Source organism: Arachis hypogaea, chromosome 4, assembly GCF_003086295.3.
Source record: "Arachis hypogaea cultivar Tifrunner chromosome 4, arahy.Tifrunner.gnm2.J5K5, whole genome shotgun sequence".
In the NCBI taxonomy this organism is placed as follows: domain Eukaryota; kingdom Viridiplantae; phylum Streptophyta; class Magnoliopsida; order Fabales; family Fabaceae; genus Arachis; species Arachis hypogaea.
Genome location: NC_092039.1, coordinates 5,546,208 through 5,572,397, shown reverse-complemented (window position 1 = coordinate 5,572,397; position 26,190 = coordinate 5,546,208). Strand labels below are relative to the sequence as shown.

The following is a 26,190-nucleotide window of genomic DNA, read 5'->3' as shown; positions in this document are numbered from 1 at the left end:
TGTCTTAAAATCAAGTTGTTCCACTTTTCTTTTTGGTTTGTCTGAATTATGAAATCATTCAATTAAAAACCCCAAATTAAAATTCAAAAAATACTATTTGTATATTAAAATTAGTCACTAAAATCAGTCACTAATATATTTATGTATAAATATATATGTTGTTTAATTTATTTTTAATATATATTTATATTTTAATATATATTTTATACTGATAATTAACTTTAATGGTTAATTTTGATATACATCTAGGATAACCCTTAAAATTCGTTGAACAGCATATTACAAAGATAGAAACTGAATCTGCCAACAATAATTAATTATGTATGGATTTATGATCCAAAGTTAATTGAGTGGGGAGGACACTAATTAGTAATTAGTGGCTACTGTGGTAAAAAGAAAAGAGAATAATAAAAGGGGAATGGCATTTGTTCTCCACGCGCATATTTATGCAACTCGGGGAAAAACCGCAGTCAGCATCGTTCAGTACAAAAGGACACTTTCGTCATTTCGGAAGTGTTGAAGAACCATCACCGACTTCCAGGAGAAAGCATATTTACTATTTTGTCCTCCACTTGCCATGTCAACTTGGCGGGAATCTAACCAGCACTAACCAATAATAACTAACACTGAACCCTCTTTCATATCTAATATAGTCTCATGCTAAAAAATTAACGTATTTTCTCTAATAAATTCGTCTGCACATCTTTTTAGTCACTTAAAACAAAAAAAAAAGTAATTATTCAACATAGAATTTGAAATATTAACTTTATCTATTGTACTTCTTGTAATATTTTTTGGTGTAATGCTAATTAATTAGACATAATAAATTAATAAAATTACTGGTAGAGTGGTAGAGATTTATTATAAAATTTTAAGCATAACTAAAATTTTATTTTTAGATAAATCATTAATTAGAATAAAAAGTCCAACTATATTAGAAAATGTATTATATATTTTTTGTTTATATAATTTTTTCTTAATAATAATACCCTAAACTCTAATTGCTAATTTGAGGTTTGTTTATTTGGAATGGAATTAAAGAGAACACATGAAGGAGCTTCCAGTTGTGGACATTTGATGGGGATCCGATTAGAATTAGATCCTGAGAGTCCAAGTCTTCCCAGACACGGTAATGCTTTTTTTTTTATTATTAAAAGAATAAAGTATAATTTTTAATTTTTTAATTTTTTTTTATTTAATGATAACAGATCATATTTAACTTCAGAAAAAAAAATTGAGATGGTGCATTCACTTGAGACACTAACAGAGTCAGAGAGTTATAACTCTTCATGGGTCCCACTTCTTTCAAATGATTGTTTTATTATCAACGATGATATGCCCCTTGGGATTCAAATCCCCACCGTCAATCTATGCATCATAGAGGTTACTAAATCTTCTCCTCAACTCAGAATCTAGGTAGTAGGACCTCTACTCCTAACAAGGGTCATAGTCTCCCTTGAAGACGTTCTATTTTATATGGCAAATTATTTCATGAGTTTAAGTTTCTTATAAAATGTAAGGTTTTTTTATTTCCTTTGCAATTTTTTATTTTTTTTTACCGAGGAATGTTAAGAGTGGTCTAAAAAAATGTTGTATATTATTTTTGTATGTGCTGTAATAATACAATATATAAAATTATATATAGATATTAAGAGAATTAAAATAATAAAAAAATTTATAATCAATATTTAAATATAATGAATAATTTTAATCAATAATAATTAATCCTAATATATTTTAACCAGGAAATAGTGCTTACTCTAATTTTTTTAATATTGAGACAAAATCCAGTAAGGATATAGAACTCAGTGTTGACAGCTAAGATATTAAAAAAAGAGAAATGTTTTTTTTTTTTGGTTGTTTTGGGGGGGGGGGGGGGGGGGGGAGAGAGATTGGAAAAATGAAAAATCTAATTGATTATCATGGGAGTGTAAGAGAGTACAAATTAACTAATTTGATGTATGTAAATAACTTTAATTTGTTATCCCTAACCACTAACTTGGTAAATATCCAGGTACTTCTAAGAAATATTACAACAATAAGTGTCGACCCTTGTCTTTTGCCATGCTAATGTATGTTGTTTTACTAACCTAGGTGCTAGGGTCATAGTCATCCTAATGATCCTATACTACTCCTAGTAGAAGACCTTATTTGAATAATTACATAAATTTGTTTCTGAAATTTTTAAAATTTATTATTTTAGTTTTTTAAATTTTAAAATATATAAAATATTTTTTAATAGTTAATTTTGTTAAATAATGCAATTTTTTTCTATTAGTCATTAATAGTATCTATTAATATAGAATGTTAACTCATACATGTGACTATTAAATATTTATATGTGTGATTTGAGCAAATTATTTTTCAAAATGATTAAAATTTTTTAAAATAAACCTTAAATTTTTTTAAAATAATCATTTCGAATTATTTATATATAATTATTTTTAAATTAATAAATTTTATATTCCAAAATTTTGGTCTATTTATATCAAATTTGATTATTTATATATAAATTTTTTTATGTAATTTTAAAATAAATTATAAATTAATTTAAAAAGTACTATTAAAAAGATTAAAATAAATAAACCTATATTTATTTTTTACCATACAAAATATTAATTTAATTTGAGTTAGTGTTGTTTAAAAAGATATGAGAACTCTTATTTAACATAAAATTTTTCATGTAAACAATTCGAAATAGTTATGTAAATACTTATAAAGACAATACTTTACAACTTGCATGCAATTTGAATTAGGAATGACAAAAATTCCAGCACAATGGGTATCCATGAAAATTTACCTGCTAGGAGGCAAATACGGAGATATTTTTTCACTTATGGGACAGGAGATAGGCCCTGTATAATAAACGGGGCGGTAACAAGGATAGATATATCCTCTCTCGTGGAGACCCGTTTAACCCCATATATGTAAAAAGACTAGAATATATATATATGAGAAATCTAACTGTTACAATCACAAACCTTAAATCTCTAATTAAGTCTAAACTCTGAAGTCCCTCAAACCTCATCTTCTCGCCCTGTCCTCTCTAAAATGCTGAACGGCGGTTGAACCACGCACGGAAGGCACGGTCTCACCATCACTACCGCCACCTCACACCCCCTCAGTCCTTCACTGCTACCGCCCACCTCCTCAGTACCTCACCGCTACCTCTCAGTCTCTCATGCACTATGGAGGTCAATCAGGTCATTGTCACGTCACGCACACTGCAGCAGGAAGTTCGTTGTCTTCGCTGTCGTCGCGTCTTCACCAGTCGTCGCGTCTTTCCCGGTCATCGCGTCTTTGCTGATCATTCGTCAGATAAGTCACAGAACTCTGAAATCTTCATTATTTGTTTTGATTTTGAAGGATTTGTTATAATTTTTGTGAGTTAGGTTAATTATAATTTATATTTCTGATGTTAAATTGTTGTTGATACTTGTTTCTATGATTCTAAAATTTTCATTATTTACTTTGATTTTGAATTTCTGATGCTGAATTTTTAATTATGATTTTTATGATTATGAAATTTTCATTATTTATTTTGATTTTGAAGCACTTATTATAATTTATATTTCTGATGTTGAATTGTTGATTCTGATTTTTATGATTATAAAATTTTTATTATTTTACTTTGATTTTGAATTTTTGATGCTGAATTGTTGATTTCGATTTCTACGATTATAAAACTTTTATGATTTATTTTGATTTTGAAGCATTTGTTATGATTTATATTTCTGATGCTAATTCTGAAATTAACGTGTTTATGTGATTTTAGAGAATGTATTTCTCTGATGTATTGAGTAATACTCTTGAGAAAAATATTCTATTGGAAGAACCTACAAGAACTAATATTCAAACTACTCAAAAGGCTCCTCAATCTCAATCTCAAGAACCTCCAACCGATACGACAATTACCAATAATGAAAAACAACAAACTCTACAAGTGGTGTTTGAAAGAGGAAGTTGACAAGGCTGAATGCAATTATTGCAAATCGAAACTATTTAGTGACCCAAAACAAGAAACTTCGTACTTGCGTGATCACTTCAAAATTTGCAAGCTTCACATCACTAGAGATATAAGACAAATGTATGATGAAGATAACTCCAACAACTAGTGAAAAAACAGTTGTGGTTGGTGCATATACATTTGACCAGGAAAATGTAAGGAAAGAGTTATCTATTATGGTTTGTCTTCACGAGTATCCGCTATCTATTGTGGACCACATTGGCTTTCGACAATTTTGCAATGCTTTGCAACTACTCTTTAAGGTGATTAGTCGCAACACATTAAAAAATGACATCTTAAAACTCTATAATAATGAGAGATCGAAGATATTGAATGTCCTTAAGTGGAATAAAAGTCGAGTTGCAATTACGGATATGTGGAAAGCAAGCAACCAAAACAAAGGTTATATAACTATCGGTTTATTATATTGATGATTCTTGAAAAATTGTAAAACCATCTTGTGAGGTAATAATATTAAATATTAATTTTATTTTTGCGATTTGTGAAATTTTTATAATTAGAATACTTCTAATATTTTATAATTGGTATCTACTTTAACGATTGATAATTGCAGTACTTATAATGTTATGATTGAGAATATTTTAACTAAAATATCACATAAAATATTTTGACAATTGCATATTTGTATTTTTGTCAATCATAAGGTTAAGTGAATAATTTAAAAATTTTCAATCTCAAGTTCTTAATATTTTACAACTACTTTTGAAAAAAAAAATATCTTGACAAATCCAAATATTTTATTTATATTTTTGAAATTTACTAGTTATAATGTTACACAAAATAAGTATGCAATTAAAATTATTTATGTTATCACATTTAGTAATTATACCAAAAAAAAAGTTACTTAAAAATATTTTTTTAAGTTTATTTGGTGTTAATATCTAAATTTTCATGAGCTTAGCCATATATGATTTCATAATGTAATGACATCTTAGATTTAATTGTTATTATTATAATTTCTACATCACCTTGCATAGATCGTATGTTAATAATTAAATCATATTATTTCTTATAATATTTTAGTTTAATAAATAAAATTATCTTTTAGTATATATTTTATTATTTTTATATTATTTATTTATTATATATTTTTAATAATATTTTATCATTTTTATTAATAAAAATATTATAAGACGTTAACTTTTGAAAAAAAAGAAGAGATTGTTTTAAAATTTTAAAAATTTGTTAGAGACTATTTTATACTTCTAAAGACTAATTTGTTTAGTTCGTATTTATAAAAAATAATATTTTATTTTAGTAGTCACCGTTAATGATTAATAAAAAAAAATTATTATTTAATATAAATAAATATTAGAGACGGTCATATATTAAAATTTAAAAAATTAAAGTATCCAATTTTAAAAGTAAACTAATTTAAATAATTAGTTTTACATTATTTTTCACGTGGCTACTTATTTTAATTTTAGATTCTTCTAAACATTTTTTTAATTTAAATACGATTACGTCCGAAATGAGTTACACAAAAATAATATAATTTTCTTATTTTTATATGGATATGGTTAATCTAAGAATTTGTCGGAAGCAAATGCTTTGCACCTGGCGAATTCATTTTGGGAAAATAAAAAAAATCACAATTTGCGCTCTTGAATTGTTAATTTAGAAAAGGTCCTTAACCATTTTTGTTTTCTACCATATTTCTATAAATCACCCATGATCTTTATTTCGAAGATTTCACCTATCCAATTATATTACAATTTTTATCATCTTATAAATACTTACTTTTTATTTTAGACTTACATAAAAAAGTTCGTGAAAAAATATTTTTATTAATACATAAATTTATTACGAAAAGTGCTTCGTAAATGTAAAAAATTATGTATATATTCATGCATTAATAATATTAGGTAAATGGTCATTTTTCAACCAAATTTTTAATTTTTTATTTAAATAAAATAAAAAGAGATTAATATTATCTAATTTTTTTAAATTAATTTTTAAAACGTGAATTTTTTTATAATATATAAATCATCTTAAAATTGTGTATTTTGAATTATATATTAACCACTATACTTTAAAGACGATTTATATTTTAAAATACTTTAAAAAAATACACATAAATCATTCTAAGATGTGATGATTTACACGTTTTATACTTAAAATACATTGAGATAGAATGATTTATGTGTAAAAACTAACCTTTACTAATCTAAAATAATTTATGTGCAACTTTTAAATACACAATAGAATGTGATAATTTATGTTAATAACAATAATAAATTTTTTAATAATTTAACATTTTTTTTCGTCCATCTTTATAATAAATTAGAGTTAGAATTAAAAAAGTAAACATACAACATTAAAAAAAGAAAAATATATTTTTATTTAAATAAGAATTTAACAACTCGTAACATATATTTTTAACAACCAATAAATGAAGCCATTTTCTGAAAAAATCGCATTGTAAATATATTAATTAAAATTTGACATATAAATTATAAAAGATAAAAAATGTATAAAAATAATTACAAAAAATAAAACAAAAAATATTACCTTAAAAAATAATAATCTAACAATATATAGCAATAGAAATTATTACAAAATAATTTAAAAAATAACTGCAAATAAAAAAAATATTTTTTCAACAAATTTAACTATTTTATAAAAATAACATTAGATAAATACTTTCAAGATGTATGAATTTATCTTTTTATATATCTTATTATTGTTGTTGTTATAAAAAAAATATTAATTTACAAATATAAAAACTAAAAGAGACCATAACACAAATTTAAAAATTATTTATATCTAATCTATTTAAGTAGGGATAATAATTATTCAAAAAATACAATTTACTTTTTTAAATGATATTTTCTTTTAAAGTGTACACATTATTTTTATTTTTAAAACGTAGTTGAAGTTGCTCCAAAATATTTTTATAAACATTAAATATAATTTATACTCTTAATATGATCTCAATTTACCGAACAAAAGATTCTGTTGAATAATTTACTTGTTAAAAAATTTTTTTATAAATAATATTAGATGTGGAGTTTTAATAGTCATCATTTTTATTAGACAATAATATCTTTAATTATGATTTTGTTGTCATTTTAGATTTGGAAGTATTTAAAAGTTGCACATAAATTATTTTAGACTAGTGAGAATTAGTTTTTGCACATAAATCGTTTTACTCTAATGTATTTTAGGCGTAAAATGTATAAATTATCACATCTTAAAACGATTTACGTTGATTTTAAAAGCTTAATACTCTAGAATATTTTAATTATGTGTATTTTTTTAGAACACTTCAAAACATAAATCATCTTAAGATATAATAATTAACATATAATTTAAAACATACAACGTTAGGACGATTTATATAAATAAAAAATTTACATTTAAAAATTAGTTTAAGAGAATCAAGTAATATTACTCTCTTTATTTTATTTAAATAGAAAAACCAAAATTTTAGCTAAATCCCATTTTTTCAATTTTTTTTTGTCTTCTCCTTTATTATATTGTGTGTCCCCCTCTTTCTTCAAATATGTTTTTGTCTTTTTATCTTTCTTTCTGTTTTTTTTCTATCTTATTGGAATTTTTTTATTTAAATTAAATAAATATAATATTTACTAAAATAAATAAATATAAAAGAAATTATTAAAATACATTTTTAGTCACATATAAGCATGTTCAATTAGATAAAGACAGTCAATCTCTAAAATAATTATATTTCAAGTGCACTGATTTCATATTATGTAGGGTGTCTACATATAAGCATATATTTCGGATATACGCATTTTTTGATTGGGGTCAGTGCCTCCGAGATATGGTACAAAATTAGAAAATGCATTTTCTTCTCTTTTATCTCGAAGACACTGTTCAGAATCAGAAAACGCGCATATCTCGAATGCACTGTATCCGAAATATGCTTATATTCATATCATGGTTAATTGGTTACACTCGAAATATAGTTCGCAGACATCTTATCACATCACGGAGTCAGTGCACCCGATATGTAGTCATTTTGGAGACTGACCTTCTATATCCGAGATGAGGCTGAGAATGTATTTTGATAATTTCTTTCACATTTATTTATTTTAGTAAATATTATATTTATTTAATTTAAATTAAAAAATTCATCTGATCTCTTTTTCTTCTTTCTTTTTTTTATTTTCTTAAGTTTTTTTTGTGTGAATTTTAGAAAATATTGATTAAGATTAGAAATTAAATAGATGAATTTTTTTACTTGGTTAAACAATTACAAAATTATTTGTTCAATTAGTATTTCTTTTTATACATATTATTTTATATATTCTTTCTAATAAATAATTAATTATTAGAATAATAATTTTTTCTATAAAAAATAAAACATTTTTATAACAACATAATTATTAATCTTTTTTCATGAACAATAAATATACATATTCTTATTATATTATGGATACTTGACTTTCTATATATCTATGTAGAATGGTTGATTTATTTAAGTATATCCTCTTAGATATATATTTATTGTTCAATATTAAAATTTAATTTTCATTTAACTTTAAATAAGGGAAAGCAAAAAAAAAAAAAAAATTTGTTAGACATACTTCCTATATTTAAACAAATGCTCTCTTTTGAGAATGTTGTATTAAACATTCATATGCAAAATGTGAATTTTGAATGGTGTGTTTTTCGTAATACATAAATTATGCTTACGGAGGCTTTTGGTGAACTAATCTGTTATACGTGGAAAATGATATTGACCGCAAGAATAACATTAAAAATTTAAAATGTCAATGGAAAAGGGAATAATTTGATTTTTACATACCACATAACACCTATCTATATTTTTATAGTATATGGTCAATCATGATTAAACTCATTTTCTTGATATCTTTTGGTAGCAATAAATGAAAGCAATGCAAGCCATGAATGAGATGCAATAACAGTACAAAATAACAATAGTACACAGTCCATAATTTTCACATACAGAGAGGACTCCTGCACTCTTAGCTGATTATTGGCCCAGTTCAAAGCATGTATGAGAGAGAGAGGGAGAGGAGGAGAGAGAGAACAACAAAATATTATACTTGCCTCTTTTTCCTTTTTGTGTTGGGTAATAGGTGTAATATTATCGGTGTAAATATGAAAAATTTAGAAAATTTTATTATAATTTGTGAAACTAAAAATTATATTTGTGTATATAAAAAAATTAATCAGTAAATTAACTATCTCGTATATGAAATATAAAATATATATTAAAAATAAATTACATAATATTATTTATATATTGTTTTAAAAGTTATCTGAAACGATGATTTGAATCTGGACGTGAGGTTTAGATTCTTTTTGAGACAGCGTTTGACTTTTACTAGTGTTGAGATGTTGTCGTCTAAGTTCCTGGTGAAAAAGTGGAGTGGTACCTACAAAAGACTCCAATATTTAAGTAAGCAAAGATTTTAGGCAAATTTTTAGTAGATTGTGTTCTGAATATTCACGAGTGTATCAGTGTATTTATAATAGAAAATATAAAATCACCTTTTAGAGTAGTTCTACCTTGAATCGTGGATGGCCATTCCCCTTTGTTAAAGAAGTTGTTTAGATTTCTCTTTTAGATGTGTATGAAATATCTTGGGAGTTAGTTATTTATTCAAATAAGTAATGTTGAACTGCCTGTCACGCTCCGACTTCTATGAAGTCGGATAAGAGTAAATGAGGTCAACTCGTTAAGTGGGTTTGACTTCATTTTAAGTTTGAGTATGAACATATATAAATATACAATAATTTATTTAATGATATTTTTTGCCTAAATTTTTCTATAAATAATTTTAATGTGAAATACAAAAATATTTAATTATTTTAGTATTTTACACTATTATGATAATAGTAATGAAAAAATTTAACCATAAAAAAAATCATTGGACTAATTTTTTTTAATGAATTTTTTATTGTTATAAACTATTATTATAGTAATTTTAATAGATATAGAGATATTTTTTTAAATAATAATCCATAAATCGAAGACTCAGAATTACGGAGGAGAGAAAACTTAGAATTTAATTTTGGGGTTAATAAATTTAAATTCGGATGATAAATAAATCAGATCTTCAATATTATGTTATCAATTATTTTTTAAAATTTAGAGCAAATTGATAAATCGATTTTGTGATTAAAAATCCTAGATCAAACTTTCTAATTTTATTGATAGCTATTTTCTATACCCCTAAATAACATACATGGTCTCAATAACAATAAATAAATAACACTACTATTTTTTTAATATAAAAATTAACAAAAATATTATTTACGTTTTATAAAAAATATTATTTTAGTTATAAAAATACAAAATATCAACAATGTTTTGTAAAGACTTAGAGTAACTTATAACATATAGTTTAGGTTATTTTTGAGAAATTCAACCCTAATAATTCAATATAAAAAATAAATTTTTTATATAAACTTAATATTTTTAAAAAATTACATGAAAAGGGAATTACAAAAAGGTGATGAAAGAGAAATAGGATAACCGAATACTGAAAAGGGTAAAAAGGTAAAATAAGGGAAAGAGGGAGGGACATGAAGAAAAAGGAGTGACGAATAGATAGAGATAAATGATAAATCATCTGTTGTGTGTTAAATTTAAAACAGCATTATTAGTATTTACTAGTGCAATTAAGAGCTTCATTCATCACAACAGCTTTGAAGGGATACACCTGTCATTATCACAATCACACAAACCCATTTTTGTCATTTCATGCAACCTTCCACCTTCTCTCACTAACTACCCCTCTCTCTCTCTTTCCCCACTTCCACTTCCACCACCACCAACTCACACAGAACACAAAAACCCACACAAACTGGTGAAAAGCTGGGAAGAATCATCACACAGCAACACCCAAAGCTTCCAACTTCCTTGCAATGGGGACTCGAATCCCTTCCCATCAGCTCAGTAGCGGCTTGTATGTTTCGGGTCGACCCGAACAACACAAGCCCGAGCGACAGCCGACAATGTCGTCGCGCTCCGTTCCCTACACCGGCGGGGACCCCAAGAAATCCGGGGAGCTCGGGAAGATGCTCGAGGTTCCCGGCGTCGACGCCAAGCCCTCTCGGTCATCTTCGCAGCACAACAGTGGGTCGGTTAGATCCGGGCCGAACTCGGGCACTGTTGGCAGGAACAGTGGTTCGGGCCCAATGACCCGGAAATCGTCTGGTTCGGGCCCGATGGCGCTTCCAACGGGGCTCATCACATCGGGCCCGGTAGGATCCGGCCCGATTGGAAAGCGTTCGGGTCAGCTGGACCAGACGGGTGCTCCGGCAGCGGCGCCTTCGGCGGGAGGGAAGACGGTTTATGGTTCGGCCGTGACGAGCTTGGCGGAGGAGGTGAAGGTTGGGTTTAGGGTTTCTCGGGCGGTGGTGTGGGTTTTCCTGGTGGTGGTTGCAATGGGGTTGCTGGTTGGGGTGTTCTTGATGGTGGCGGTGAAGAAATTTGTGATCTTGGTGGCACTTGTGGCGGTTATTGTTCCGGTGGTGGCTTTGACTGTTTGGAACTGTGTTTGGGGAAGAAGAGGGTTGTTAGGGTTTGTGAAGAGGTACCCTGATGCTGAGCTTAGAGGCGCCATTGATGGACAGTACGTCAAGGTTACCGGGGTAATTTCATTTAACTCTATTTTGATTTGTTTTCTTAATCTCTTTTATTTTGGGGGTATTAATGAATGAAATGAATCATTAATGTTCACGGATGATATTGATGTTTTAGTCTTAGACCCCCATTTTTGTGGTTCCTCTTTCTGATTGCAAAAATTTTTATTCTTATTTAGCTAACATTGTTTGTTTCTCTATTACTAGAAGTACTGAAGTATTATTATTATTCTTTTTATTTTTCAAATGATTGCTCATTTGGTGGGAAATTATTTATTGTTAGGTATGGGATTTTTGGTATGGTATTGGTTATTGGTGATTGTGACTCGTTTTTGGAACTTGTCTTATATGCTGAAACTTCTCTGCCCCCGGGGTTGCTGGAATCTTGAATGTCAGAATTTAAGCTAGTAAACTTTAGTCTCTGATTTATAATTTATAATAATTCTATATTAATTTAGTCTTATAGATATACTAGTAAATAACTATATGCTTTATTTATCCTGAAAAGAACAGAGCTAACTTGCATTTTGAGGAATCGTTTTGTTAGTCCATAACTTATTTGAGTTTTTTTTCATCACTTTGACCACATGGTTCAGCGTAGATGGTGGCATGGATAATGTTGCATAATGTTCATTTATGTTGTATTGTGCTTGGTCTGGTAGATAATGTGGGGACCATATATTCACTTTTCTGAGATAGTCAAAATTTCCAGAGGAGCTTTTTGTCTCGTTAACAAAATTATTGTGTTTTAATCACAATTCTTTGCAAAGATAACCAGTTATTATGGTTAGCTAGATATTTTTTGCTGTGGGACATTTAAGGAAGCTCATATTCTGACTAACTTCAAAATTTGAGTTGTCGTTTTTGCTTTCCCGTCCCATTCCTTTCTCTCTTTGTTCCAACTGTAATGCTTTCTGGTTAAGCGGCAGGCTGAAATCTTAAGCTATGTTATTAGGCATGCTCAATTTCCTTAATCTTTTTCTTTAGTGAATCCTTCTAGCTTTTCGAGTATTCGATGTTATAATTTTGGAGAAAATTTGAAGTGACATAAAAGATGCGGATGCTTTAATGTTGATATCTGGTGGAATGAGTTGAAATAATTTCTCCAATAAATGTTTATATATATCGTATTTCTCCCTGTAGGTTGTAACCTGTGGCAGTATTCCTTTGGAGTCATCCTACCAAAGGATATCTAGATGTGTATATGTCTCTACTGAATTATATGAATATAAAGGTCTTGGTGGAAAATCAGCAAATCCTAAACACCGCTGCTTCACTTGGGGTTCTAGATACTCTGAGGTTAGTTTGTTCAACTGCTTCATTAATGCTTTATGTATACTCATTTGAGGTCTAGCATAATTTGTTGAGAGTGAGATGTCACACCTCTCTCACAGTTGTACAGAGTTGATTGACACCTGAAATATTCGGATAATGCTTACGGGGCAAAATAATGTTGATTTAACTTTAAGGTTGAATAGGGAATGTATAAACCGACACCACGTCCATAGTTCTGAATAATAGATTGATACCTATTTTCATCCAAAGAAAAAAAAGGAACAAAAAGAAACTATTGAATAGGGATAGCAAAATACTACCCAGATGCTCATGTAATTGCAACCTAGCGTATGTAATGAAGTTCTATGACTATGTTGACTTCAACTGCATGGTGGTTTTTAGTGTCAGTTAAATTTATATACTCTGTTCTATTTCTTCAACATCAGTAAATTGATTGAATCTTACATTCTGGTAGTTTCTGGCTTTTTCATTACCAGGTAAGGTGTTTCCTTCTTACAATTATTATATCTGGTGTGCAGAAATATGTAGCAGACTTTTACATATCAGACTTCCAGTCTGGGTTAAGAGCACTAGTGAAAGCAGGCTATGGTGCCAAGGTTGCTCCCTTTGTGGAACCAATTACTGTAGTTGATGTAACAAAGGACAACAGAGAGTTATCCCCGAACTTCTTAGGCTGGCTTGGGGACCGCAAACTCTCTAGCGATGACCGTATAATGCGCCTCAAGGAAGGGTACATGACTTACTATTTTCACTGTGCTCCTGTATATGTTAAAATTTCCTTTTAATTGCTTTTGGAATTTTGAAAATCGAACTCGGGGTTTATACTGCATAGGTACATCAAAGAAGGTAGCACCGTAAGTGTGATGGGAGTTGTGCGTCGACATGATAATGTGCTCATGATTGTTCCTTCCACAGAACCTGTCTCAACAGGTTGTCAATGGATCCGCTGCCTCTTGCCAACCTACGTTGAGGGTCTTATCCTGACATGTGAGGATAATCAAAATTCCGATGTTATTCCCGTTTAGCATCCTCTGTCTAATAAGCTTCCACGGAAACTGATGTCTTAATACCAAAAATGTAGTTAGTGATGGTGGAATCCTACACTACAGGTTAAACAACTAGTTTTCCACGTGCAATCTGTGTAGATCATTAATTTGGCTCGGGAAGAAGATGCAAAGACGACTCTGAAGCCGTCATAAGAATCAGAATATAATCAGATTAATATCACTTGAGGAAGGGTCAAATGTCAAGTAGAAGCAGTATGAGAGTCATATATATCAGTGTATGAAGAAGTTGCATATTGTCTTATTTATTATGCTTAATTTTATGTACATAGGTAGGAGATATGCCCGAAGGGGCTCGAAGTAGTTGCTCTCATGTTTGGAGTTTAGTGCTAGCATGAATGTAGTTGCTCTATTGCTAAAATATTTGGTACATGTCAAGTGTGTTAACCTGTATTCTTCAAGTTAGTATGTTGTATTAAGCCTATGACCTATGTTAGTAGCTGTAAAATTGAAGCATCAATCCTACCACTGATAATCTTGTATAAATTTTGGCGTAAAATAAGTTCTTATGTTTTGCATTTACAAACATCCTTAGTCTTTTGTTCTCAAATTTGGCAGCTGAAGATGACAGAAAGTAGGAATGATATACATATACATGTTAGGGAACACATGGAATGGTACTTAATCCTCAGCAACATAAAGGATATTGGATTGGATTAACTTATTCACCAATGGTACTTGATCACAAAAATCCCATTAGCAGATGATACTCGAATACTTTTCTTGCCAATGGATGCAGGGAATCCAAGGAGCAATACAATTTGGGGTTGGAGATGGTGAGGTCCACCAAAGTCCACTAAAAGATGGAAAATTGGTCTACAACCTGGAAGGGACTCCACCAGCAACCACTAGATTCTCTCCTGTTATGTATGAAGCATCATCTGATGCCAAAAAAGCTACTGCAGCAGCCATGTCTTGTGTTCTTCCAAGCTTTCCAAGTAATGTCTTCCCTTCAAGATCTTCCCTCTGTAGTTGTACCACACAAAAAGAAAACTCATTCCAGGTGAGGAAATAGGAGACTTAATAAAGCAAAACTAGGAGTCTAGAAGGGACAAAGTGCGCTTACAGTAGCATCATTTGTGGTAAAGAGTGCAGTAAAATGAGTTGGCACAAAACCAGGAACAACACAGTTTACACGAGTGTTGGGAGCCATTTCACTAGCCAAGGCCTCCAAAGAAGAATAAAAACTTTAAGCAGATAAAGAAGATAGAATTTAATCTTGATGCACTATCATTCAAACAATCATTTATATGTTCACGCATCGATAAAAGTATTTGACTTTGATAGCAATAACAATTGCATGGCAAGTACATACCTTGGTAAGTCCAAGAACTGCTGTTTTGGAGACTCCGTACAGAGCCATAGTAGGAGGTGGATTATAAGCAACAACAGAAGCAATTAGCACAACACAAGAACCCTTCTTCAAGTAAGGAGCTGCATCCTGTGTAAACCATAACCATACAATTTGCAATTTCAGTATATATATTTTCACACTTTGTTGTTTCTTCCCTTTTCTTCATTTACCTTAAGGAGAAGTATAGTGGATTTGACATTTATCTCCCAGAGCTTGTCAAGGACCGAGTCTTGTGTTTGTAAGATGGGTTCCACAGAAGGATTCACAGCAGCATTGGATACAACAACATCTATCTTTCCATACTTCTGTAACAAACCAGGCATGTTAACTAACCACTTCTTAGAGCATAGCTTTCAAGTATTTTTGCAAAGACTTAAGTTTAGGTAAAAGGATTAAACAAATTCTTAGTCTATAGCTTCCAGAGCAACACAGTACATATAAATTCATGGTGGTGGACCCTTAATAGAACATGTTACTCATAAGCACCAAGATTGCAAAAACAGATCATACAACACAGTTTATTATCTGAAGAAACTTTTCAACCTCACCTGTATGGTTTTGCTTATCATGGTCTTCCTCTGTTGTGCATCTGAAACATGGCAAACCATAGCCGACACTTCAATTCCTTTAGCCCTTAGCTTTTCCGCAGCCGCATCAACATTTTGCTGCAAAAGTGTCCAATATTATTCCTTTTCGTGATGCAAGGTGGAAAGATAATAAAAAGGGAAACATATAAATGTCATATAATACTTTCTCATTATTCTTTCTATGTATACATTAAAGTTTAGGCGGGTTTGACAACACACCTTTTATTAATATATTTTAAATTTTTGCTTACAACAACAAAAGAGAAACTCAACCATATTATACATTGATCCACTTATTCAGAGGAATGTTATATGCATCATTTCGTGTATACTTCTCTTGTACACTTTCTGTTTTGATAATTAAAGTAATCGATAAGAAGTGAGAGAAGATAAAATGTTAAACCTGTTTTCGAGAAGATATGACAACAGATGCACCTTCCAAGCCAAGCCTCTCAGCTATGCTAAACCCAATTCCCTGAGTGGAAGCTGTAACAATGGCTACCTTACCTTGAAACTTCATGCCAAATTTTGTAACATCCATTTTCCTAGTTTTACTTTCTTAAAGCAACAAAAACACAAACAGATGGTGAGTGGTTTCAAAAGTTTGATCTCAACAAAGAGCTGAGAGACAAGGCTTGCTTTTATGAACATGATAAGGTAGTTAAACACTGTAGTGGATACTGCTGCCTTGTCATTATAGAAGGATAACACTCAGAAAAAAATGGGCGATTTGATTTGATCCACGACTTCCTCCACCATTTTTTGTTCTCATGATAGATGAATATACTGCCATTTTCACTGTTTTATTTGACTCGAGAGAAAAATGCACGTCATCAATCATCATCACCTACTGTGCATACACTCTATTCTTTCTTTTTTGGGACTTTTATTAAAACAAAATGTGATTTTGACAGTTCTATAAAGTGCTCGGAAAAAAATTGCCAAGGTCTTTGACTACGATCATGATTGTAAACATAAACATAATATATAATGAGTTTTGTATATGAAGTTTTATTTTGTTGGCTGATTCTTAGTTAAAAAAAGTTGGTTCCTAGCAAAAATTGTTAATAAAATTTTTGGCCCTGGTAATTAAGGACCATAAGAATATGAACACAAATTTAGATCCTGTTCTTGTCTAGTAAAAAGCTACTTGATCTATAGCTCCTCAAGTATGATTCGTGTCAGACACTACTTCAGTTGGATGAGTTATATCTGAAAAAGAACATTTGTAAAAGGCATTTCGACGCTCATATTAATACATAAACAAAGTTCTTTTTACCAGTTTATATGTACAATATCAACTTCGTGTTCATGTAAAGATTTTACTTTTATAGGTGATGTACTTATTTTAGACTGTTATATGATATAATTTGGTTATAGGCCGAAATTAGCTCGGTTAAATACGAGTTATAACAAGGTGCACACGTGTAAGTTGTGAGGTCAAACTGATCTCTTTTAAAATCAATGTTGAGGGATTTGTAGTTAAATTTTGATATACCAAAAATAACCTTAACAAATTATTTAATTTATCTTCATTATTTGTAGTTAAATTCAATTTGTAGCTTTGTATTTTATTCCGAAGACTATATTTCAGTCCAATTTAGAGTCTATTTGAATTTAAAGATGTTTCTGAAAGTTTGGATGATAGTTTAATAGATACTTAGATAACATCCCTATTTTAGTGCTACTGCTCCATATCAGCACCATTTACGGACGCCTTTATCCCTTTTAAAAGTACTACAATGTTTTATGGGTGAGTGCCTACATGATAAAAGTCTCTCTTCATATGCTGGTGCCCTTTCATCCGTCATAAAGCAAATAAAACAGGTCATAGAATTGTTTTTAGAAATTTTTTAAAATAAGAACTCCCTTTTCTACAAACTTTTACTATGTACCGAAACCAAATAGGCAAATATAGACACTAGAGAGTGAAAATGAAACCAATCAAATTTTTATAAAGAATTTAAAGTTAAAACATTAGAATCTCACGCTCAAGAAGAAGCATATATGACAATGGCAATTAATAAATCCCCAAACATTAGGGATTCTTGAAGACGAAAGCCTAAAATAATGTGCTTGTTTATCTAAATTCAGAGCTTTTAAAGAAAAGAAAATAATTAATCATAAGGATTTCTGAATTTTTTTAAAAGCTCTGGAATTTCATATCCAAGCATATCATCTACAGCTTGAATCATTCTAGACTTCAGTTTTTCAAATTTATCAATGTTGTAACTACTTAAAACTTCTCTGAAGTGATCAGCGTTAGGAAAATCTCCAGAAGGTAGATGATACTCTCGTTGAACCTGTTTTTCAACATAAATAAATAGTAAAATTAGAGAAGGAAATTAAGGAACCAAAGTAAGCAAAGGAGAAAGGAAAGATACCTTTGCAAATTCCTCATCAAGTTTATCAATGAGCCTTTGTTGAGCCTTGGCTTTGCCCATGATTGCAGGCATCTCCTTCTTGAGATGACTAATTATGTATGCATGAATTTTAGCAGATCTAGCACGTTTGACAAATTCATTTATCTGCACCATTACATTAAGATAGTTAAAATAATAGAAGCAAACATGATCTACAAGCACAGAGTGACATACATATACCAATATATATAATTTTTCTTGATTGCACCAGTAAGTCATGCAAATAGTATAAAATTTGTGACTATACCTTGCGATCGCAAGCCTTCTTTGGAATATCTACCAAATCTGCAAGCAAATCATTTTGTTCCTTCTCAAAGAGATCCCTCCCTAAAGGACCAGCAAAGCTTTCATCGATAGGCTTATCATTAAACGAGCTGTAGAGAACATTAACTTAGCATTAACTGAACTGAAGAATATCAAACTAACTGGATAAACAAACTTTGTCAAATTAATTGAAGATTAAGAAGATAATTAGGCAAATTTTGAGGAGACGAAACCTACCCAATATATACACGTGAAACTTCAGGAGTGTTTAGCACTTTCCCCAATGACCACATCAACGCTCCATAAACTCTCATAAGCTTTAAAATAAATTCAGGCAAGTAAGTAGAGATAAATAAAAAGATTGAAGATAGCATTCACAACATACCAGAAGAAATCTCGTTCATAGTATCTTACTTGTTGAGTATCAACTTGATCTGCCTTATTTAAAACCACACGGATCTTGTCTTCATTACCACGTAGAGATGAAATCACACGTTTGAACTCGTCACTAATATCAAGTTTATGAGGATCAAATAGGAGAAGAATGAGATCACATTTTTCAGCAAACCAAGAAACAACACCGGTGAAATCATAGCTTCGTTGAGTCCTTTGTTTCTCTCCAGATAGGACACCAGGAGTATCCACAAATGTTACTTCATCCAGTAGCTAAAATAGAAAAGTGGTTCAAATAAAATCTCAGATAGTGAATGACATAACCATAAAAACTTAAAATGTAAATAAAACTTACAGGATGCGGCATTTGAGAACATTGGAACTTCGATAAAAATGACCCTCCAAATGTTGTTAGGCCACCAAAAGGCATATCAGCATCAACAGCAATGGTATTTCCAGGAATACTCCTCTCATCAGGCCCGGACTATATTAAATAAGAAAGCAAGCTCCATTAACACAAGAAAAACTTAAATAAATTCAGCCTACGTATGCACAAAGTTTAACATAACCAATCCCAAGCTTGGATAAAGGGAAATGGCTGTGTTGACAATTTACAAGTAACAAATAACTTTGTTGAATTGTTGTGACATAATGAAAGAAAATAGCCTTTTTTTGTTTCACTTCATAACAACTTCTAAAGAAGATACAAGAACAAAAATAAGCCTTTTATACCATGACAACAACGAATCTATCAGTTGTGGGCTCCGGTCCAACATGTGCTCCTGAACAAAGAAAGATATTTTAACATAGTATCAACACTAGTACAGTAATATATTTTCCTCTATCAATTCTATGAATGAAGGAATTGTTACAATGTAGGCATTACATCATGTAGAACTAAACCAACCTGGATAATCACATCTTAACAAATGCTTTATAAATGTTGTTTTTCCCGTGGAATATTGACCGAGAAGCATGACCATGGGTTTAGCATCAAAATCACTGTTGGTCTGTAAACACGTATAATCTTGATTTTATTATCAACACATATATTCACAACAGCAACAAATGATAAGCAGGGTAGTTACAATTACAATGCTAATACATGTGTGGACAAATTTTAGCATCAAATTTACATAGAGGGTGCACAGATGCAACTTACCAACAATGGAGATGCAAAATCGTTATACCGATAAGTGACTTCTAATGGCTTTAATCTCTCAACGTACAATTTCTTCAAGCCATCAACTATTGATGTAACAGAACTGAGAGGTAACTACAAAAAAGAGAAGCTATTATGACTACTGTACACTTTGCAACAAATAAAATTGAGCAAAACCATGGAAGCAGAGCTCCACTGCTACTTTATCAATATCAAAACCCGGCATCAATTTTTCATCTTCATGCAAGAAAAACAACAAACATGAATTCACTATAAACAATCATTGTGAATGTGTTCCAGAGCATGCTCGTTGGACTTGAAGTATAATGCACAAGCTTGTGTCAATCACTTTATTATAATGAAAACGTTACTTGAATAAATAGTTTGGAGGATCTCTCAACTCCCAATTATAGAAGAAATATACTATCAAATGAAGAGAAATGATCTGTTCATCTCTAAAATAATGGACTTTGGATCCATCCATGATCTATTGCCAACAACCAATTGAACTAGATAGAATTCATAATATGAAATTTTCACAAGATGGAATTCATGGCAAGACTCACTCTCTTTAGAGATTTTGATTTTGAAGTAAACCACGGGTTTTTTGGAATTGACTGAGGCTGAGCGGGCCCTACAAATCATCGGTAAAATCATTTAGCCGCATATAATTAAACCCAGGTAAGTCCTGAATAAGCAAAAATAATAAAATTATATATCTAACCATTAATTTCAGGAGGAGAATTAATTATTAATCTCTTTGTTTTCTGCCAAAAAAAGGGGGTAAAGAATCATTAGAAACAGTATTATCTAATCTAATAATAATAAAGCACAAGGTAAAGCAGTCTTACTGTGACTAGATCTTCAAGTCCTTCCATCACAGGAGGTTTAACATTTTCCTTATCAACTTTAAACAACAGAGAAAGGATTATTTAAATTCATTAAAACATTTAAAAAAAAAAAGAGTATCACAAGAAACTCGGGTCTGTGAAGCCAACATATAATAGCATCTAAAGCATCACTAAATTGATTTTTTCTCAAAAGTGACGAAGTTAATGAAATCTACTCTTAGATCAAGGAGAATGTGCATTGTTTATTGAATCCACTAAATATTCAAATACTGAACACAAATACTTTCTTAATTTGTAGAACAATGAGCTTTTCACAAGTATCTCATTTCACGATTCATCAATACTCATACTAAAGAGTAGCAACATTTTCTCTAAATATAGATCAAATATCTAAATTATACATGAGGAGTTAAAATAAACACTACTGCACTTTCTTTCGGAGTATCATTTCAATACACATAAGAGGACATGATCACACACACTTTCCACGAAAAATAAAAAATCGCATTATGATCTGAACTTACTCTCAGTTTTAAGTATATCTGAGTTCAGTTCGTACCCTGCTTGTGCAAGCGAAACCAGCTGTTCATTGAAAGAAAAAATAAATAAAAGATGGAACTCAAATCGCAGTTTCATTTTTCAGAATCAGATGCAAACGACGAAGATTATTACCTGCATTGCAGTAACGAACTCGTTGAATCCCAAATAGCCTTGTCGTTTGGTATCGGCGAGAGACCAGAGTTGCTTGAGTTGTGAGCGAGACAACTTGGAGAGAGCAAAGAACTTCGTAGCGTCGTTTCCGCTGATACGACCATCTCCATCTGCGAAGAATCAAAACAAATCGTTTTACTATAGAAGCTGCAAATGAAGAAGCACGAGCATGCGATTTCAAGAGTGAAGGAAAAAACGAACCTGAATCAGCCAAATTGAACCATTCCTGGTACGTCTTCGTTTCCTCATTGGAACGCGTCATCTTCTTGTTCTCTCAATTCGCGAATCTGAATTCGAATTGGAATCTGAAGTTTGCAGAGAAAACTGAATACTTTTTTATTCTTCTTTTCGGTCTAAAGAAATAAGAGGTGATGTTGTTTCTGCTGCATACTTCTCAATGTGATTATGATGCTTGGATTGGGATGGGATGATCGTGATTGCGATTAATTATTGGGTGTTGATTATTTTTGATTGGGTATTGGGAGTGGGGCCCTTTTAAGCGATGACACGTGTAATTGTGGACCGTTCGATGGATTTTTGCTGAGTTTTTAGGGTGAGCGCGTTCGTAGTGGATACTCACTCTTTTCAGTTTTCCGGTTTTATGAATTGTGATTTTGAAAATTTGAATTTAAAGCGCCCAATGAGGTGCACGCGTAACGAGAGTGAATTACGGTCAACATGTAAAACGCTCTTGTATGTTATCTTCTGTGGCTAATCACTAGTTTAATAAAGACGTGTTAAATCATTTAATAATTTTTTAATTATTATTATCTTCATCTTCATATAAATAATTACATTTTTTTAGTTGACTTGAAAACAAATTAAAAATTTATAATTAATATTTGTTCATGTCATTTTAGGGGGACTTTTAATTTTGTAAAGAAAAAAATAAAAATAAGAAAATAACTATCACTAAACTAATATTTTATATTTTAATAAATCTCATCAAATAATCTAAAAGTAAAAACAATTAAAAGTTAGTTTAATTTTAGAGCCAAATTTACCTCAAATTTTTCTTTCTTTATTATTTTGTCAAGTGTCATGGTTGTATAATCAGATATAGATAGAAAGAAGTCAATTACATATTATTAAAAAAATTTTAAATAATAGCATATTTAACATGACATATTTTTGAAGGTATTTTTTATTTATTAGATTTTATTTGATTTATATAAATATATTAATTAATTCTTAATTTAATTGAGACAAATATTAAATTATTTAATATTTTATTTGACTACATTAACTATAATTAACTAATTATATTAATTATTTAATTTGACTAAAATAAATTAATCTTGTTTTAATTTTTATTAATTTTTATTTTATGTATTTTGATTAATAATTTTTAAGAATGTTGTAATCAATTAATTATTTAATTTGATTGAAATAAATATTAAATTATTTAATATATTATTTGACTATATTAACTATAACTAATTAATTATATTAATTATTTAATTTGACTGGAATAAATAAATTAGTTTTATTTTAATTTGTATTTTGATTAATAATTTTTAAGTGTGTTATAATTTTTACATGACATATTTATAAGATAATTTTTATTAATTTAACTTAGTTTTATTGAGCCAACTAATTATAGTTAATTTATTATATTAATTAATTTAAATATATATTATTTGATTCAATTTATTCTCATGTTAACGTTTGAATCGTTGTTTACTAAAAATTTTTCTTCATTTTTTTTCATCTTAAATATTTTTATTTTAAATTTCAAATTTTTATTCATTATTTATATTTCTTTTTTTGTTTTAATATCAATCAATTAATTATTCAAATTATTGATTTCATTGTAGGCCACCTTACCAGAAAAATAATTTGCTATGCATATGTTTTTACTTCATAAATGTCTTAGAAATAAAATTTTAATAAATATTTTTTTTAAGAGATACTAAAAGTTATTACTAATGACTTTGTTTAAATACTTAAAGAGGATATATAAATTTTCGAAACATAGAAATAACAATAAGAATTTTCTATTATCTTTAGAGTTTAATATGGATTGAAATGTGCTTATCGAGTGATAAATACTAAATGTTATTTCAAGTAACATTGCATATTTATTTATTGATAATACTAAAGTTCAAAAGAATTTCATATGAAACATCTAATCTCATTTTACTTAAGCAATGTTATTAGTGAGAATTAAACTTTCAATTTGAAAAAATATTTTTATGGCTAGTAAATACTACTATGAAATACTTGAATGATATCATGAGGCTTTTTTTTTTTACATATAACAAAAATTTTCGTTTTGGAAAAAAATAGATGTACCATCATAGATAGATTTCAACAAAAATAATATTTTATAATAGTGTCTTTTGCCATCATCATCAAGAAGAATAAACGACAAATTTTATCCTATGTTAAATTATACAAATTCAAATCAATTTTAATTCATGAATCATAAGAAAATATAGACAAATTTAACTATTAATATTATTTAAAAATAAATCTTTTAAAAGATAAATGCTAATATAAATATTTTAATTTAAATAATAATTATTCTACTTTGAAGATAAATAAAATAATTACTCATTGTTTTCAATATCAAAAAACTTAAACTTTGAATTTAATAAACTTTGCAAAATTTTTATGGTAATAATGATTATGTGTGTTTTCGTTTAAAAAATTAAAAATAAATATTTTACACATTTTCATATATTATCCCATGCAGGGCATAATATATATATATATATATATATATATATATATATATATATATATATATATATATATATATATATTAACTATCTAATAGTTATATATCCACTATTAATTATATAATAGTGAATACTTTTTTTATTTATTAAAAAAAAACAGAATTTTATTTTTTTATTTTATTTATTTTTATATTTCATAATTTATTCACTGTAAAAAATCATATATTAAAAAAAATCTTATTTTTTATTAATTATTCTTTTATTTGGTAAATTTTTTTCTATGATGTATTATTTTTTATTTTTTAAATTATAAACATTATTATTGGTTATTGTAATCTATTTCTTCTATTTTTTATTTTGCTCTTATTTATTTCAGTTTTTATAATTTTTTATTATAAATTTTATCATTTTTATCCCATACAAGTTAATCTTTTTATATATTGATTTTTTTCAATATTTAAATTATATTTTTCATGTGCTTAATTTCATTTTTAAGTTAAAAAATTGAATGATAAAATAACATCGACAAATAATGTTGTGCATTTTTTTCGTCTTTTTTTTTACATCTCTTTTTGTAGGGATCATGAATAATTATATACAATGGTATTTATACATAAAAAAGTATGTATACATTTTATCATATCTTTTTTTAGTAAAATTTTGATCATCTATCTTGAAATAGGAAAAAAGTTATAAATTACTTTGAACTAATAACTCAAGTCATGGTTGTGACAAGATATTATGTATTCATTTCATCTTTAACCGTTTTGGTAAGTGTTAAAACTAACAAAAAAATATGAAACTGTTTTTAGGTACAAATACAGCTACTTTAACTCAAAAATAGTTAAAATATATCCGTAAGTTTCAACATATATTTAGTCATATTACTAGAATATAAAATAATTCTCTATAATAGTTTTTTTTTTTTTTGCTATGATAATAGAAAAAATAATTCAAGGACAAATTTTATTTGATGTTCGTTAGATTTTACTTCCTCAAATCGATTTTAACATAAGAATAAGAGAATTTTTAAGATTTACTCATAAATAATAAAAAATATCTACAAATTTAACCATTAATATTATTTAAAGATAAATATTTAAAAAGATAAAATTTTAATATAAATATATTAATTTAATTACAAACTGTATATTATTAGTAACGAGAAATTATTATATTTTGAAAACAAGTAAAATTATTACTTATTAATTTTATTATTTTAATATAAAAAATACTTAAACTTTAAATTTAATTAACTTTATAAAAAAATTTTATAACAAAAATTGTTATGCGTATTTTTATTTAAAAAATTAATTTTTTATATATATTTGTATATTATTTTGTGCAGACATGTGTATATATACTAGTAAAAATTATTAATAAATTGGTTCAAAATATTCATATGTCATTAGATAATTGAAAAAAAATATCAGAAAGACAGTAAAATTTATTATTTTTTATCAATAATTATTAATAATATTTAAAAATAAATTAAAAATATATTATTAAATTATTAGACTAATAATTAAAATTATTAAATAAAAATAATAAATTTTACTACCCTTTAAATTTTTTATCATCGGAGAATTTGATCAAATGGAGACAAAAAAAAAAAATTCGAAGTAAAGTTATACTTGATAGTGTTAAATTATGCAATGATAGACAAAAGTAGTACATTAATTAAAAGAGTAGTTAATAGGAGTATAGTCAATAACAAGCCAACAAACATTTTTAAATTATACTCTATACTAATTAATTGTTATTAATTAGTAATTATTTAAATTTTATTT

The 26,190-nt window shown here is 28.5% G+C and overlaps 3 protein-coding genes across 3 annotated transcripts; 1 reads left to right on the top strand and 2 right to left on the bottom strand.

Moving 5' to 3' along the window:
• Positions 1-10,703: 10,703 nt before the first annotated feature.
• LOC112795967 (uncharacterized membrane protein At1g16860) lies at positions 10,704-14,457 on the top strand. The gene is made up of 4 exons (XM_025838193.3): positions 10,704-11,620; positions 12,755-12,910; positions 13,426-13,637; positions 13,740-14,457. The coding sequence occupies exons 1-4, from the start codon at positions 10,892-10,894 to the stop codon at positions 13,930-13,932; spliced, it is 1,290 nt and encodes a 429-aa protein (XP_025693978.1). The 5' UTR covers positions 10,704-10,891; the 3' UTR covers positions 13,933-14,457.
• LOC112795968 (tropinone reductase-like 3) lies at positions 14,420-16,774 on the bottom strand. The gene is made up of 6 exons (XM_025838194.3): positions 16,316-16,774; positions 15,874-15,990; positions 15,496-15,630; positions 15,287-15,412; positions 15,038-15,139; positions 14,420-14,937 (listed from the first exon to the last, which is right to left on the bottom strand). Exons 1-6 carry the CDS (start codon positions 16,451-16,453, stop codon positions 14,788-14,790), a joined length of 768 nt encoding a protein of 255 aa, XP_025693979.1. The 5' UTR covers positions 16,454-16,774; the 3' UTR covers positions 14,420-14,787.
• Positions 16,775-17,841: 1,067 nt separating this feature from the next.
• LOC112795966 (EH domain-containing protein 2) lies at positions 17,842-22,135 on the bottom strand. Its single transcript, XM_025838191.3, has 15 exons — positions 21,918-22,135; positions 21,678-21,826; positions 21,530-21,587; positions 21,006-21,061; positions 20,879-20,921; positions 20,721-20,788; positions 20,155-20,268; positions 19,900-20,002; positions 19,725-19,774; positions 19,348-19,476; positions 19,014-19,265; positions 18,837-18,916; positions 18,583-18,709; positions 18,297-18,440; positions 17,842-18,215 (listed from the first exon to the last, which is right to left on the bottom strand). The coding sequence occupies exons 1-15, from the start codon at positions 21,976-21,978 to the stop codon at positions 18,030-18,032; spliced, it is 1,620 nt and encodes a 539-aa protein (XP_025693976.1). The 5' UTR covers positions 21,979-22,135; the 3' UTR covers positions 17,842-18,029.
• Positions 22,136-26,190: the final 4,055 nt, after the last annotated feature.

What these genes read in the sequence shown, in the direction of transcription:
- LOC112795967 (XM_025838193.3), top strand. Translation starts at nt 10,892, where the DNA reads ATGGGGACTCGAATCCCTTCCCATCAGCTCAGTAGCGGCTTGTATGTT. An exon ending in GGGGTTCTAGATACTCTGAG is followed by an intron (nt 12,911 to 13,425) that starts GTTAGTTTGTTC and finishes TCTGGTGTGCAG; the next exon opens with AAATATGTAGCAGACTTTTA. An exon ending in ATAATGCGCCTCAAGGAAGG is followed by an intron (nt 13,638 to 13,739) that starts GTACATGACTTA and finishes TATACTGCATAG; the next exon opens with GTACATCAAAGAAGGTAGCA.
- LOC112795968 (XM_025838194.3), bottom strand. Translation starts at nt 16,453, where the DNA reads ATGGATGTTACAAAATTTGGCATGAAGTTTCAAGGTAAGGTAGCCATT. An exon ending in TGATAAGCAAAACCATACAG is followed by an intron (nt 15,631 to 15,873) that starts GTGAGGTTGAAA and finishes GGTTTGTTACAG; the next exon opens with AAGTATGGAAAGATAGATGT. An exon ending in CCACTATACTTCTCCTTAAG is followed by an intron (nt 15,413 to 15,495) that starts GTAAATGAAGAA and finishes TGGTTTACACAG; the next exon opens with GATGCAGCTCCTTACTTGAA.
- LOC112795966 (XM_025838191.3), bottom strand. Translation starts at nt 21,978, where the DNA reads ATGACGCGTTCCAATGAGGAAACGAAGACGTACCAGGAATGGTTCAAT. An exon ending in GTTCAATTTGGCTGATTCAG is followed by an intron (nt 21,827 to 21,917) that starts GTTCGTTTTTTC and finishes GATTCTTCGCAG; the next exon opens with ATGGAGATGGTCGTATCAGC. An exon ending in AGTTCGTTACTGCAATGCAG is followed by an intron (nt 21,588 to 21,677) that starts GTAATAATCTTC and finishes TTCAATGAACAG; the next exon opens with CTGGTTTCGCTTGCACAAGC.